Source organism: Rana temporaria, chromosome 1, assembly GCF_905171775.1.
Source record: "Rana temporaria chromosome 1, aRanTem1.1, whole genome shotgun sequence".
Taxonomy (NCBI): domain Eukaryota; kingdom Metazoa; phylum Chordata; class Amphibia; order Anura; family Ranidae; genus Rana; species Rana temporaria.
The window spans coordinates 681,334,039-681,348,592 of NC_053489.1; the positions used below are offsets into that span (position 1 = coordinate 681,334,039).

General features: G+C 41.4%; 2 protein-coding genes across 2 annotated transcripts; one reads left to right on the forward strand and one right to left on the reverse strand.

Moving 5' to 3' along the window:
- Positions 1–31: 31 nt before the first annotated feature.
- Positions 32–2,633, reverse strand: LOC120945676 (serine/threonine-protein kinase SBK1-like). The gene is made up of 3 exons (XM_040360012.1): positions 2,459–2,633; positions 1,138–1,340; positions 32–718 (listed from the first exon to the last, which is right to left on the reverse strand). Exons 1-3 carry the CDS (start codon positions 2,631–2,633, stop codon positions 32–34), a joined length of 1,065 nt encoding a protein of 354 aa, XP_040215946.1.
- A 9-nt stretch (positions 2,634–2,642) lies between these two features.
- Positions 2,643–14,046, forward strand: LOC120945684 (serine/threonine-protein kinase SBK1-like). The gene is made up of 4 exons (XM_040360027.1): positions 2,643–2,663; positions 11,819–11,987; positions 12,912–13,114; positions 13,249–14,046. Exons 1-4 carry the CDS (start codon positions 2,643–2,645, stop codon positions 14,044–14,046), a joined length of 1,191 nt encoding a protein of 396 aa, XP_040215961.1.
- The last annotated feature ends 508 nt before the right edge of the window (positions 14,047–14,554 follow it).

The window sequence follows — 14,554 nt, forward strand, 5'->3', positions numbered from 1 at the left end:
GTCTCTTGATTATCAGGTGATCAAAAGGAACCTATGCAATTTCCACCTCAGCTCCTATAGCAAGTGAAGTTTTCTCATCAGGTAGAAGACACGAGGAGGCACTTGTGGTAGCTCCAGAATGAGCATCATTTCCTCTGTAGGCCATTTGAATTACAGTTCTCCTTGTTTGGTTTTCTGAAAGTATTTCTGCTTTCCATGGCACATGAAGATATTTTAGAATGTCCATGGCTGAGCACCTCTCGGAAGCATTGAGGGCCAAAAGGTCCCAGAACATTTGCCTGGCTTCAAGAGAGAACTTCTTCCACTTTTCTGGTGCTAAGGTCAGATCCTTTCTGGCTTGCCACCAAGCAAAGCCCCTGTAAATTGGGTCACAACCCTCTGCTTCTTTCCAAGGGAATGATCCAGACAAAGCTGCGTAAATCAGGACACCAAAGGACCAGATATCAATGCTCGGGTGTAGAAGCAACTGATCTCCTTGTTTCCGGGTACACAGTTCCGGAGCTGTGTACGGTATGAACCAGGACATGGATGGTGCTTCGGTTCCCTGGAGCCTTGCCAGTCCAAAATCTGCCACTTTGATTGTATTACATTCAAAGTCCATTAGCAGAATATTGTCCAGCTTGATGTCACGGTGGACCACCCCTTTGCTGTGCATGTATTCCAATGCACTCGCTATCTGAGGAATGCAGCGCTTCACTGTATCTTCATTTAATCCAACCTATAAAAAAAGAAAACAGGAAAAATTAGTTACTAGATGCCAACATGGCAAAATATAGACACCAACATGGAAAAATATAGACACCAACATGGAAACATTTAATCAAATAAGAAACCTATCTTATCCATCATACAGGGACATTGCATATTGGCTCAAAACACCCAAAAAGGTGCCTAAAGAAAACCATTATTTTTACAAAAATTAGAGTCACAATTGATGGTGAAAGATCCAGGACCATCGTTCTCAACCTTGTTTCACAGCTGAGAACGTGGGCGTGGGTTAACTAAAATCAAGCCTATGAATCAAATGATACACAATCCCACCAACTCACTGTAATAAGTGGGGAGTCCTTAAACCTAAAGACAAAGATTAAACCTTTTTCTTAACCTAGAGATGATTAATTTTTCATACAAACTTACATTTGGCTTTATTAGGGAAAAAAGAGTTCCAGCCATTGCCGCCTCCTGGACAAACACATAGTCTTTGCTTGTATGAAAGACAACTTCATGGGTCATAATGATATTGGGATGACCACTGAGGTTGACAGACAACCCATATTCAACCATGAAGTTGTCCATTGGAACCTTCTCCTTGTTAAGCAGCTTCACGGCCACTAACTGACCTGCAAAAAGGAGAGAGAAAAGAGAATTAGTAACATAAACCAAATGCAGAAGCTTGCTAAAAGCCCATTGGAGTGTGCCAGAAGCTTGAATAAATCTACAGCAGTGACTCATTGAGATGCATAATCATCCCACCAAAACTGGAAATGAGGGGTGCAATAAGAACTTACTTTTAAAGGTACTTGGAAGCAAATTAAAAGAATGCTGCTTAAAGCAAGGTTAATGTTTTGTAAATGCTTCCTGTACACAATGCTCAGGATAATATTCACAAGCTAAAGTGTCAGGGAAGGTTCCCCCCGCTGGTGTTACTGCCTGGTATTTGGCGTGCAGTACTGTGGCCCACCACCAGGTGTCTCCCGACAGTCTTGGACTGTCGGGGGAGTTCTTCCCTGGTGGTGCTATGTTATCCTTGGGCTGCAGTACTGGCGTCCACCAGCGGGGGATTCTTGGCAGTGTGGAGCATACAGCCCTTCCTGCGTTCAGGTGTAACCTGAACGTAATTAGCAAGCATATATATACCCGGCGTGTGCAATCAGTCCTCGCCCTGGTATCTGTCTATTTACCTTGATCCTGAGCCTGTATCCTGACCCTGATTTTTGGACCCTGATTCTGATCCTTGATCCTGATCCCTGCCTGGACTTTCCTCCCTGTATCCTGATCCTTATCCCTGCCTGGACTTTCCTTCCTGATTCCTGCTTCCCTTGGATTCCTACCTCGCAGCCCGTCCATCCATCCGCTCCCTGATCCGCTGTGTTCCCATCCTCACCCATCTGCTGACTTCTCCTGTGTATGACCTCGGCCTGGCTTTGTTTATGGATACGGTATCTCCCTTTGATTGTACATACTGTTTGCTGTTTATTGTGCACTGGTTGTCCCACATGTTTTGTTCACTTGTTTGTAAATAAACACCTTTATTTCACTGCATACAGTCTTGGTCTCCTCTGTGTAGGCACACAGTACTGGTCTACTAAACTCTCCTGACATAAAGTTAAACAATTTGTGTGTACACGTGGCTTCAAAGTTGACCTAATGATTGTCTACAGATGAGCAATTCTAATGACTGGGATGTCAGACTCTTTTTTTTTAGAAAAAACACACAATTCTAAGTTACAATGTTTACCTGAATCCCGATGTTTGGCAAGGAGGACCTTTCCATATGAACCCGTCCCAAGTTCTTGGATGGGGTCAAAATGTTCTGAAACTTCCATCATCTTCAGGTTTTCGGAGGTCTGGGTGATGAGTTGAAGGACATCCCTTGCAGTGTTCTTGGTCACCTCCTGGATATAAGAAGCCATTCTGGAATCATGACAAAAAGGAAAATACAGGTTAGTTTCTCTTGACGTAATTATCATAATAAACATCCCTCTGAATATTTCCCACCATCTATGGTCAGGATTTTATAAGCATATGTATCCCAGTTGGGGAGATATCATGTTCTGTGTCGTCTCCAGTGATTTATACATATGACAGTTAAAATTTGACAGAGATTACAAACCAAGAAATGGGTTTTGGTTGAAGCTGATCTCTAAACTACAGCACTTTTAGAGAGCGGTTGGTCAAAAATAATATTATAGTTAACAGAGGTGCAAATTTCACTGGTATTGTAACCATAGGTGTGCGCAAAAGTGATGCCGGATGTGCCTGGGCACACCCTAATCACCACAGACGCAAGTGCCTTTCAGTGTACCAAAGTATGCAGGCAGAAGCGTAACTATAAAGGTAGCATTTGCGACTTGGCCCCATGCTTCGTGTGGACTTGTCATACACCTGGATGAGAGGGGAGCCATATAGAACAACCATTGCTCTGCATTTTCCTCCCCGCCGTCGTTGAATGGCAGAGGGAGGAAGAGGAGAAAAAGTGAGCATTCAGGGGCTGCAGGGAGAAAAATGCAGAGCATCGGTTGTTCTATATGGTGTCCCACTGTCCCTCTCATCCAGCCTGGTGTTATATGTTTCCATCGGGTAACTGCTGGCTCTGCCTCCCAGCTTCCCATGACTCCTTGGCTATAGTAACTGCTGCAGGACCGCCCACGCTGCCTCTCCGTGGCTCCAACCAGCAGCAGGCAGATGGGAGCATGGGTCCAGGAACTGGAAGAGCCAGAAAATCCTGTAGAGTTAAGGGGTAGAAGCAGAGGAGGTCTCCACTGTGTGAGGAGTCACGTGAAGCCTGGAGGGAGCCAGGGACACAGCAAGCATGGAGTTGGGAATCCACACTCAGAACAAGTGAGTGCCGCTGATTCCATCTATCCCCCCACTGGTACCATGCCCTCCAGCACTTCCACTCATCCACCCCCCAGCATTGCCACAGATCCCATTCCCCCCAGTACTGCCACTGATCTCCTGTCCCTCAACACTGCCACTCATCCTATCCCCCCCCAGCATTGCCACTGATCCCACCCCCCAGCACTCCCACTGATCCCACCCCCTCTCCCACTGCCACTCACCCCCCCCCCACTGTATTGCCACTAATCCCCTTACACTCCCCCACCACCACAACCACCTCACCCCCCTGTACTGCCACTGATCCCAAACCCCCACCACTGATACCATGACCCTCAACACTGCCACCCACCCTATCTCCTCCCCCTCAGCATTGCCACTGATCCCATCATCCCAGCACTTCCACTGACCCCCCCACTGCCACTCACCCCACCTCCCTCCAGTATTGCCACTAATCCCCTTACACCCCCCCCACCATCACAACCCCCAGCACTGCCACTGATCACCCCCCCAGCACTGCCACTGATCACCCCCTAGCACTGCCAATGAGCCCATCAAACCCCACCACCACCACTGATCCCATCAACCCCCAGTAATGCCACTGATCCAATCAACCCCCAGCAATGCCACTGATCACCCCCCCGGCACTTCCACTGATCCCATTAAACCCCAGCACTGCCACTGGTCACCCCACAGCACTAACACTGATCCCCATACCTCACCTCCACTGCCATCTGATCCCATCTCCCCCCCTCTCATCCCCACTTTCTCCTTCGGACCGGCTCTGCCATAAGTTATAAAATGTATTGAAAGATTACAAATTGTTTTAACACATTTCCAAATGTTTGTTTACATTTAGTTAAAAAAGTGTGTGTCTGTATATATGTCAATATATATATATATATACACACAGATATACATACCCACAAGCATGTGTGTTTAAGTTTTGGGGCGCACACCCTAATCCAGTAGGCTGCGCTAGCCTATGATTGTAATAATAAGGCATAAGAGAAATTAAATAACACTTCTACATAAATTAAAAACAAATTGGAATGGTGGAATTTGGAACCCAAACTACTATTAAAAAAAACTACAAAAAAAAAGTGGATTGTGCTTTCACACCCAAATGTTGTATCGTGGAAATTGACAAATAACCTAAGACTTCACAGTTTAATTTTACTTCATAGATATACAAAGACAGAACATCTCATTGAATGAGGTTGGTTTGACCATAAATGGCAAGAGAAATAAAAAAAAATCGAAATCTATTTAATTCACTACTTAGTTATCTGTTACAAAGAGAAAACAACAGGTTCTAAAAGAAAGATCCTAATATTTTAGAGGACATTATACATTTTTAAATGTCTAACCTGAGAAAATGAAGGTGCAGATGGGATCTCACTGGGTCTTCACTAGTGGAATCTTTGTAGACTTCCCAACGTGTTAATTCTTCATGAAATAGTTGCGGGAAGAAGTAGTCAATGGAAATATAAACTCACTTTTGCTTCAAGTAAAACTAAGGTAAGTATGGACTGGATATACTGTATGTGGGGTATATATGTGGGAAGGGGAGTGGCTTTTGCTAATTGATGGGAGAACCTGATTGGCCAACACACAGGAGCTGCTCATTAACATATGACTGGAGACTTTGGAAAGAGATCTAGAAGGGTGGAGCAGGTAGGTCCATATCAATGGGGTTTGTTAATTCTGTTTTGTGTGTGAAGGGTTGAAACCTAAGCTTGAATCTAAGTAATCTGAGGGATTTTAATAAATATTATGTAATGAAAATTTTAAAATGTTAAGCCACTACATTCTAAATATTCTAAATTCTAAAGTTAAATATGTTGGCACGCTTCAACCATGTACATTCTATTTTTAAGATTGTGTATAAAACATCTGTATAAGTGAACACATACATTCTCCCAGATAAAGATCATATATACAGTATACAATCTTAAAAGTAACATAGAATTATATTTATCTGATAGATTATAAAAAGGGGAAAACCAATATCAATTAATATAATTTTTAAACTCTTCTTTGTGAAGTTATTCTTTAAACAACAAAGATTTGTAATCACTAAAAGCTTCACAAATGCTTTGCAGACCTTTGTGGTGTAAACTAATCTTATACAAGAAGTGGCTTTAGAGATACAATTTGGGGATAAAACACACTTTTCTTCCATGGGGCTGCATTACTAGTAATCTTTAGTAGAATGTAACTGCTAAGAATCCCCCGTGTGCTCCGACATTTATATGTTCATTGGAGAGATCTGAAGGAACTTTCCTTGAAATGATGATATTTTGTATCTTTACTGTCACATTGTAATTGTTGTATTTTGTTTCCTTTATTTGTCCACTTTACTCTAAGGTCCAGATTCTCAAAGGAGATACGACGGCGTATCCCCAGATACGCCGTCGTATCTATGCGCTCGATTCTTAGAATCAGTTACGCATAGATTTGTATTAGATCCGACCGGCGTAAGTCTCTTATGCCGTCAGATCTTAAGCTGGCCGCTAGGGGCGTGTACGCTGATTTACGCCTAGAAATATGTAAATCAGCTAGATGAGGGAATTCACGAACGTACGCCCGGCCGACACAGTACAGATACGCCGTTTAGGTTAGGCTTTTCCCGGTGTAAAGTTACCCCTGCTATATGAGGCGTACATGCGGCGTACCAATGTTAAGTGTGGACGTCGTTCCCGCGTCGAATTTTGAACATTTTACGTCATTTGCGTAAGTCGTCCGTGAATGGGGCTGGACGTAATTTACGTTCACGTCGAAACCAATACGTCCTTGCGGCGTACTTTGGAGCAATGCACACTGGGATATGTCCACGGACGGCGCATGCGCCGTTCGTAAAAAGCGTCATTTACGTGGGGTCACATAACATTTACATAACACACGCCCACATCTTCCACATTTGAATTAGGCGGGCTTACGCCGGCCTATTTACGCTACGCCGCCGCAACATACGGTGCAAGTGCTTTGAGAATACTGCACTTGCCCGTCTAAGGCCCCGTACAGACGACCGAACATGTCTGCTGAAACTGGTCCGTGGACCAGTTTCAGCAGACATGTTCGGTCGTGTGTAGGCCCGAGCGGGCAGGATTCCAGCAAACATTTGCCCGCCGGGCCTTTTCCCAGCGGGCAAATATTTCCGGGCTTGTTTTAAAACAGCCCGCAGGAATCCTGTCCCCTTGGACATGTTCGGTCGTCTGTACAGACCTACTGTACATGTCCGAGCGCCCGCCATCCCTCGCATACGTTGAATGACTTCGATGCATGCGTGGAAGCATTTAACTGACAGGCCCGCCCACGTCGCCACATCATCGTCGCGGCGACGGCGCGGACACGCCCCACGTATTGTTTACGCGCGGATTTCTGTATGATGGTGAGTACAGCCAATATACAGAAATCCCCGGGCATACATGTACGGTGAAAACGGTCCGACGGACCGGTTTCATCGTACATGTATGCTCGTCTGTATGCGGCATTAGTTGTGGAGGCGTAACGTAAATAGAATACGTTACGCCCGCTCAAAGATACGCCGCTGTATGTGAATTTGGGCAAAAATTTTCACTTTGACGTCAGAAAACAGAGAATGTGACATTGTGGCAGAACAGATCAAATTGGGGGGCCAAATTATTTTAACTGAAGAGGTTATAAATCCCTTCACATGAGTAAAATCCAAAGCTTTTTGGGGGGTAAAGGTAAGGAGGCGGCCTCACCAGTGTACCCCATGTTGCCAGATATTATTGAACAAGGCATAGGGAATTATAGACCCAATGTGGAGGAAATACAGGAAATTCCCAGCTACTCTGCATTAGGTTGGATAATATAACATGACTGAGAATGACCTTGTATAAAAATAATAGATCGCTGGATTTCCATATTCAGGTCATTTTACTGTACCCAAAAATTTTGTTGTGGATGAATTTCCACTTATGTTTCTGATCCTATTACCACTGGTTATACAATATCTTCATCACAACCCCTATATCTGCTTATGAAAGTAAGGTTATTAATTGGGGGGGGGGGGGTTAAGCTGATCCAAATTACCAGCAGTGATTCCCACCACGGCAATACAATTTACTTAAAATGTGTATCTTGTTTTTATGTTTTGGGGGATATTAGAAAAACTCTAGAGGGATAATGTACCACATGGGATGATAGACTGAACAGGAAACATGTTTTGTTTGTTTGATTTTCCTAAGTGTCTGTTGTTTGTATTATTAAGGTAAGAAAATATATTTGTTGTGGGTTGAAAGTTTTTTGGAAAAGCCTTATTGTTTTATATTTGTATGAAATTAAAGCTAAAACTAGCCTAAGGATTGTTGGTAATGTACACACTTTTAGTATACTTATTTTTCAAAAAAAAATGACTTTATATACTTACAGTGAAGTTAGTTGTAGATAAATTATAGTTGTATTTGTTTTTCTGTGCAATGTAAAAAACTTTCTAGTGTATAAAGCTGTGTATGTGTCAATGGACCAGAGTATGGAGTATTTTGCATTTCTTCTGACATACCCATGGGTATTTGTCTAAAGTTGAAATATTCATAGGTGATCCCCTCTACTATTGTTTGATTGTTTACTGTAATTACTGAATCCTGTCACCATTGTTCTCAGCTCCCCCTCTGTGTATTGTTTGTTGGGTGTAGGCTGAAACCATTCAGGGTAGATCTTATTGTTGTGGTAAATCTCTATGCTTCCTCACCTTGGGTGTACTGAATACTCCAGTCTCAGACAATTGGCTTAATCAAATTATAATTTTTTATTTCCCTTGTGTTATTTATTTGTCTTATAACTTATATTCTTGCATTATCTCAACTTGATTATGTAACTCTGAAAAGTATGAAGGTAATTATTTGAAGACTGTGTGTACCATCTGCTCAGTGTTACCAACCTACCAGATTGAAATTTACTGGCACGACCCCCGAAATTTACTGGCACTGCCACGATTTTACTGGCATTTCACAAAAGTTACTAAATTACATTTTTAGGTGCAAATTTCAGTATTTAGGCTACACTTGTGTGTAGCCTAAATACTGAAATTTGCACCTAAAATGTACGCTAGGCAAATAGCAATGTGATTTAAGGTAGATATTAGGGTAAAAAAACATATTTTTGTTATTTTCGATATAATAGGGGCAAATTATTTAGTCACATCACCCCCTGCCTCCATCCCCCTCTGCCACCAACACCCCCTGCCTTCACCCCCCTCTGCGGTGCCACAATCTCCCCCTGCCTCCAATCACCCCCTGCCTCCATCCCCCTCTGCCGTGCCACCAACAACCCCTGTCTCCATCCCCCACCCTCTGCGATGCCACCACTCCCTCTGCTGTGCCACCATCACCCCCTGCCTCCGATTTCCCTCTGCCTCCATCCCCCTCTGCGGTGCCACCGCAGCCATCATCACCCCCTGCCTCCAATCTCCATGTGCAGTTCCAAGCCGAACCAATCTCGGCTATTTTTACTGGCACATTCGCGCAACCACTGACATTTACGAACGGGGGAAAAAGTGCCCGATTTTACGAACTGTCCGTAAAAATATGGACGGTTGGCAACACTGCATCTGCTAGAAATAGCTTCCATGTCTAGTATGGAAAGCGTTATAATTCATACTCTTAAGCATAAGAGCAATTCATTTGTATGTGAAGTTAAATTTAAAGACACATTATACCCCAGGGCAATTTGCTAAAAAAATCCTAATTCCTCCCCTAAATGCTGGAGATTATGTAGTTTCTCAGGTGATCTGGTTCATATTTGGTGGAGTTGCTCGAAACGTTAGGAGTTTTGGACAGCTGTTTTTCTGTTGATCACTACTCTAACTGCTTCTGTAAAGCCCTGTACACACGGGCCGAATATCTGTCAGTTCAATAGAAATCGGCCAACATTCGGCCCGCGTGTACGACAACTAACCCAGTTTTATTGTACAGTATTCACCAGCAGCAGTTTTGAAAGGTATTTGCTTTTGAAGGCACAAGCTACAGATATGACTTCCTTGTCTCAATACTTGGTTTGTCATTCACCCATAACATCATGTCAGTATGAAATTTTCCATTATATGATATACACATGGATTGTTCTAGGTCAGAGACTCACCAAGTAGTGAAGAAATGATCAGGATGTTTGGAGATGAATCTCTATAAATAAGTCCAGATATGGCAGCTCCAATATTCCTATCCTGACAGGTAATTATAATCCTCCTGCAAACTATTTTATACTGATGATATTTTATAAAATAAAATCTTCAAAAGGTTGTTTTCAAACTAAATTCATTGGTGTACAATGTTACTAGAAGTCATAAAAACATAATAGTATAAAAAACCCACAAGAACCTACAGCCAATGTTACAACCCTCTTGTATTAGTGATTCAGTCTACAATTAGGTAAAAAATAAATATTATAAAACAAAATATAATTTCCCATTTTATAGTTAATATGGAGAAAAGTTTAATTGTAAAATTCAGAAAAGTTTTAAAGCATTTGGGGTTTCAGCATGTTTAATCCGATCACCTATTTTCTAGAAAACCTGTTTATATGCAAATCAGCCAGAACTATGCATAGTTATTTACACATCATTTACATGAGAAGTCAGCCAATGGAAAGCCTTCATTCTCTGCCTTCCCTGCCCATCTCCCTTATAAAAAGGGGACCTCTCCCTCCTCTGATCAGTGACACTACCAGAGATCCCGGTATACTCATCTATTACAGCCCAGCTGGAGATTTGGTGACGTTTTCCGGTGTTGATCTGCAGAGGAACCGAATACTCAGAGAAACAAATCTGACTTCATCACCGCTGAATCCCCACCACATTAAGGTAAGGTCACTTTCATCTAACCAATCAATAGATCTTTATTATTTAATGAGCATTCTGATAATATTACTGCAGAAGTTTATGAGGTGTATGTAATAAATATATAAAACCTACATTTTAAAAACTTGACAAAAGGGGCAATGAGTGGAGGTTCAGGACAGGATAATATGTAATAGAATGTATACAGAAGACAGGATAGACATTGGAGGCTTGCCATGATCAGTCTGATGAAAAAGTTGTTAACAATACATTATAAGCAATACAAGTTGAGACAGTAATTTGTGTGATGCAATACAAAGGGAAATACATGATTGGGTAGCTAAGTAATGTATAACTTTATTTAAATCTATTATAAGTATATTCCAATCTGTAAAAAAACAATTGGATGAACAATGTTGAATAGTTTTCTATGAAAGTCTCCCTCTCACCAAAACCAGAGTACAACATTTTACATAATGACCTCACTGAGCATTCCCTTCAATTCATTTCATGAAGTATGTCAGTCTGATGATATGAGGTCTTATTGAGACCATAAAGATGACATTGAGCAAGAAAATAAATTGAAAATGTGCCTGAAAAGAGATGTGACAATTGAGTGTTTGGATCTTATGACATCACTCATGGTTATTGTGGGGCATTCTGGGACTTCACAATTTTGGGGAGAATGTTGATAAGTAAGTGTCACTAATATCTTCTGATGGCCCTTAGCATGGCTGATGTCTTGTATTGGTCACAAAAAGTGAGAAAAATATTTTCCACATTTTACATGAAAGGTCTGATTAAAATTACACTTCTTACCTGGCTGAGCTCTGTGTTCATCCTCCTGATTTTATGTAACAAAACTAGAAAGTCGGCATAGCTGGTCGGCAAGAAGAAAGCAGAGTATCTCTTGTAGGTCATCCTTTTGGTATGTTTGGTCTTTTCATGGCAGTGCCTGCCAGAAATATAAGATTCACCAAAATTCTTCTGGCAGCAGATACACCTTTCCACCTGCTGGCCAAAGTTTATTACATTTCTTTCCTGAAGGGCACTTCGGGGTGCCAGACGGTCCCCACACATGACTGAACTGATAACTATTGGATATATCCAGTCACCTATTTATTGCTAAAAGTTTTGGCTTTTCCATTTGATTTTGCACTTGATCAAGTTATGAATTTGCTTGATAATTGTCTTGTATATGGTTCGCTGTATTTCCATTTTCAGGTCCTTTTTACTGTACTCCATACATTTCTGTTGCTCTGTTAAAGCTCTCACTTATATGACTGAACCTTATTCCTGAGTGACATTTTATTAAGATGTGGATCTTTATTGAACATTTCATATTTAGAGGTATATTAAATTCTAGTAATAGTATTCATATTTGACAAATTTCTAAAGTTTTTCTTTAACAAACGATTTTCTTCTTAATGTAACAAGTTTTCTGTTTTTGCTCTCCAGGACACTATGGCCTCCGTTGCTGATGACTTGGAAGGACTTCTGGACAGAATGGTCTCCTTCTATTCCCAAGGGCTACTGAATGTAGACTTAGAGGAGCAGTTCTTCATTGTGAAGGAACTTGGAAAAGGAGGCTATGGAAAAGTATTATTGGCAAACGAAAAGATAACAGGTCGGTGAATTATTCTAACCAACATTTCAATATCAATATCGTCTATGATCATTTATGTATATGTATGTAAATTTAATCTGTAAGCTATAGACTTTATATTTATTACATCTCTATAAGTATAAAATATGAATTCATGTTGGTAAAATTATTTAGGGAAGTAAGCAATAGGCTGAGTCTTGGGAAGAGTTATGTAAATGTTAAAATACTTTGATGGGTGCATATCTGTCTGGAGGAGTAGACTGTATTTTCATGCAGACTGCCCTAGATAATGGTCACATGTGATTCTGATCCTCCATTAAAAGAACAGAAATCAATTTAATAAAATGGGTGGGCCAGGAACAGTCAGGCTGGGGAGGATATGATACTAATAATGATGGACGTTTAAAACATTATTTAATGTTGGTAGAATTATTTAGGTAACTAAGCAATAGGCTCCTGGGAAGAGTTATGAAAATATCAAAATACTTTGATGGGTACATATCTGTCTGGAGGAGTAGACTATATTTGCATGCAGACTGCCCTAGATAATGGTCACATGTGATGCTGATCCTCCATGATTAAAAGATCAGAAATTCAATGAATGAAAGGGGTGGGCCAGGAACAGTCAGGCTGGGGAGGATATGATGCTAATAGAGGTGGGCATCACTCAGTCAGGAAACAAGATGGGGTCTGTTTGACTTGTTGCTTCTTCTAATGCACATGGAAAAAAATGAGAGTAGGAAATCTCAGTCCAGTAGAATTTCTTCAGTACAGGAGAGCTGGCTGCTGGAAAGGTTGGCGTTTAGCTTTAAATGAAGCATAATACAATCTCAAACATTTTAATAAGATCTGTTGTTCCAAGATTGAGATTTTCAAGTGGACATAAAAAATAACAAGCTAAAAATATTATATTATTAGTTAAATGATTGTTTTGTTTTTTTATAGGTGATACCATGGCATTGAAGGTCATGAATAAAAAGAGAACCAGTCAGCGGTCTTTCCTCCGTGAGTTCAGCATTTCATACTTACTTTCTCCTCATCCCAATATCATCGGATTTAATGGCATTGCCTTCACCACTATGGATTACTTTGTCTTTGCCCAGGAACCGGCCCCTGCTGGTGATCTGTTCTCCATGATTTTACCACATGTAAGTATGCCCTTAAAACTAATATTTAAACATTTCCATTACTTTGTTTTAATGATGGTGAAAAGTTATGGCCATACATATACTTCAACTGTATTTTTAACAACTAATTTGTATTTTGATATTTTTTCCCCTAGGTAGGAATTCCAGAAGACGCAATCAAGAGGTGTTCTGTACAGATCTCCAATGCTCTTGAATTCATGTCCGAGAAAGGACTTGTTCATATGGATTTGAAGCCAGAAAACATTTTGGTGTTTGACCAGGACTGTCACTCCATCAAGATCACAGACTTTGGCCTTGCTAAGGTCAGAGGGACAGTGATAACCTCCAGGTGTGGCAGCAAATCCTTCATGGCCCCAGAATTGCGTGATGTGACCATCTCAGATGGACTGGTTGTAGATGGCAGCCTGGATGTGTGGTCGTTTGGTGTCAACATCTACTCCCTTATTACAGGTGAGATGCCATGGCAGGTGGCCACCCTTGAAGATGAAGGATATAAATGTTTTGTTGACTGGCAGAACAATTTTCATATGGACAATCCTCCTGAAGCATGGAGAAAGATTCCCACCGGCATACGAAGGATGTTTATCGATCTTTTGGCCATTGACTATATGAAGAGAAGTAAAGCTACAGAAATCCTGAAATATGTGAGTGAAAGCTGGAAGGAAGATTCTCCAGATGCAGCCACAGGACAAGAAGATGAGGATCCCATGAAAAGCAGCTCTGTGCAATATGAGGAATCCGTGACTTCCGACCTGAACACCTCACAGGGTAGTGTTTCCATCACATCCTTGTCTTACATTTTGACCACAGACTCTTCTGGATCTCAGTCTGAGATGACTCCAGAGCCACCGAAGGACAACATGGAAGAGGCAATTATCATTTTTGATGATGAATTTTCATTACATGTTGGTGCAGAGGTAGACATTGAATGAACACAAATTGGTGAGTGTTGGTGCATCAGAAAGAAGATCGCATATGACCAACTTTCTCAGGTATGTGGCTTTCTCAATGTTTTATGGTCATGTCACACTAGAAGTTCATTACTTTTTGTAACGAGGTATGCCAATGATGGAACGTCTGTTAGCAACATTCAGAGTGGTGGGGATAAGCCTCGTAGTTAGGAAAATGAAATAGAAACCTGAATCAAAGAGGCTGATAGAAAGGGTCTTCTAGCTAACAATGGTAATAGCAGGAGTCTTGTTGGATATGATATTAGCAGTTTGCTGTTAAATTTTTTTTAATTGCATTGACATTGCCAAGACCAATTATAACATGTTTAGAGCAATAACAGGAACCTGAGTAATTCAGTTTTTATCAATATAGAGCAGTCAAACCAGTGAAGGACGGTTTCTTATTGGTTGGTGTACAGTAGGTGCACGCGATATTGTGTCAATCTCGCTCCCTTTCTCGGCGAGATTGAGCACCTACGAGCCCCATCGC

Coding starts and splice junctions, on each gene's coding strand:
- LOC120945676 (XM_040360012.1), bottom strand. CDS start 2,633: ATGGCTTCTTATATCCAGGAGGTGACCAAGAACACTGCAAGGGATGTC. Junction 1,341..2,458: donor TGCCAAACATCGGGATTCAG/GTAAACATTGTA, acceptor TCCTTTTTGCAG/GTCAGTTAGTGGCCGTGAAG. Junction 719..1,137: donor TTTCCCTAATAAAGCCAAAT/GTAAGTTTGTAT, acceptor CTTTTTTTATAG/GTTGGATTAAATGAAGATAC.
- LOC120945684 (XM_040360027.1), top strand. CDS start 2,643: ATGACAAAAAGGAAAATACAG. Junction 2,664..11,818: donor TGACAAAAAGGAAAATACAG/GTTAGTTTCTCT, acceptor TTTGCTCTCCAG/GACACTATGGCCTCCGTTGC. Junction 13,115..13,248: donor TCTCCATGATTTTACCACAT/GTAAGTATGCCC, acceptor TTTTTCCCCTAG/GTAGGAATTCCAGAAGACGC.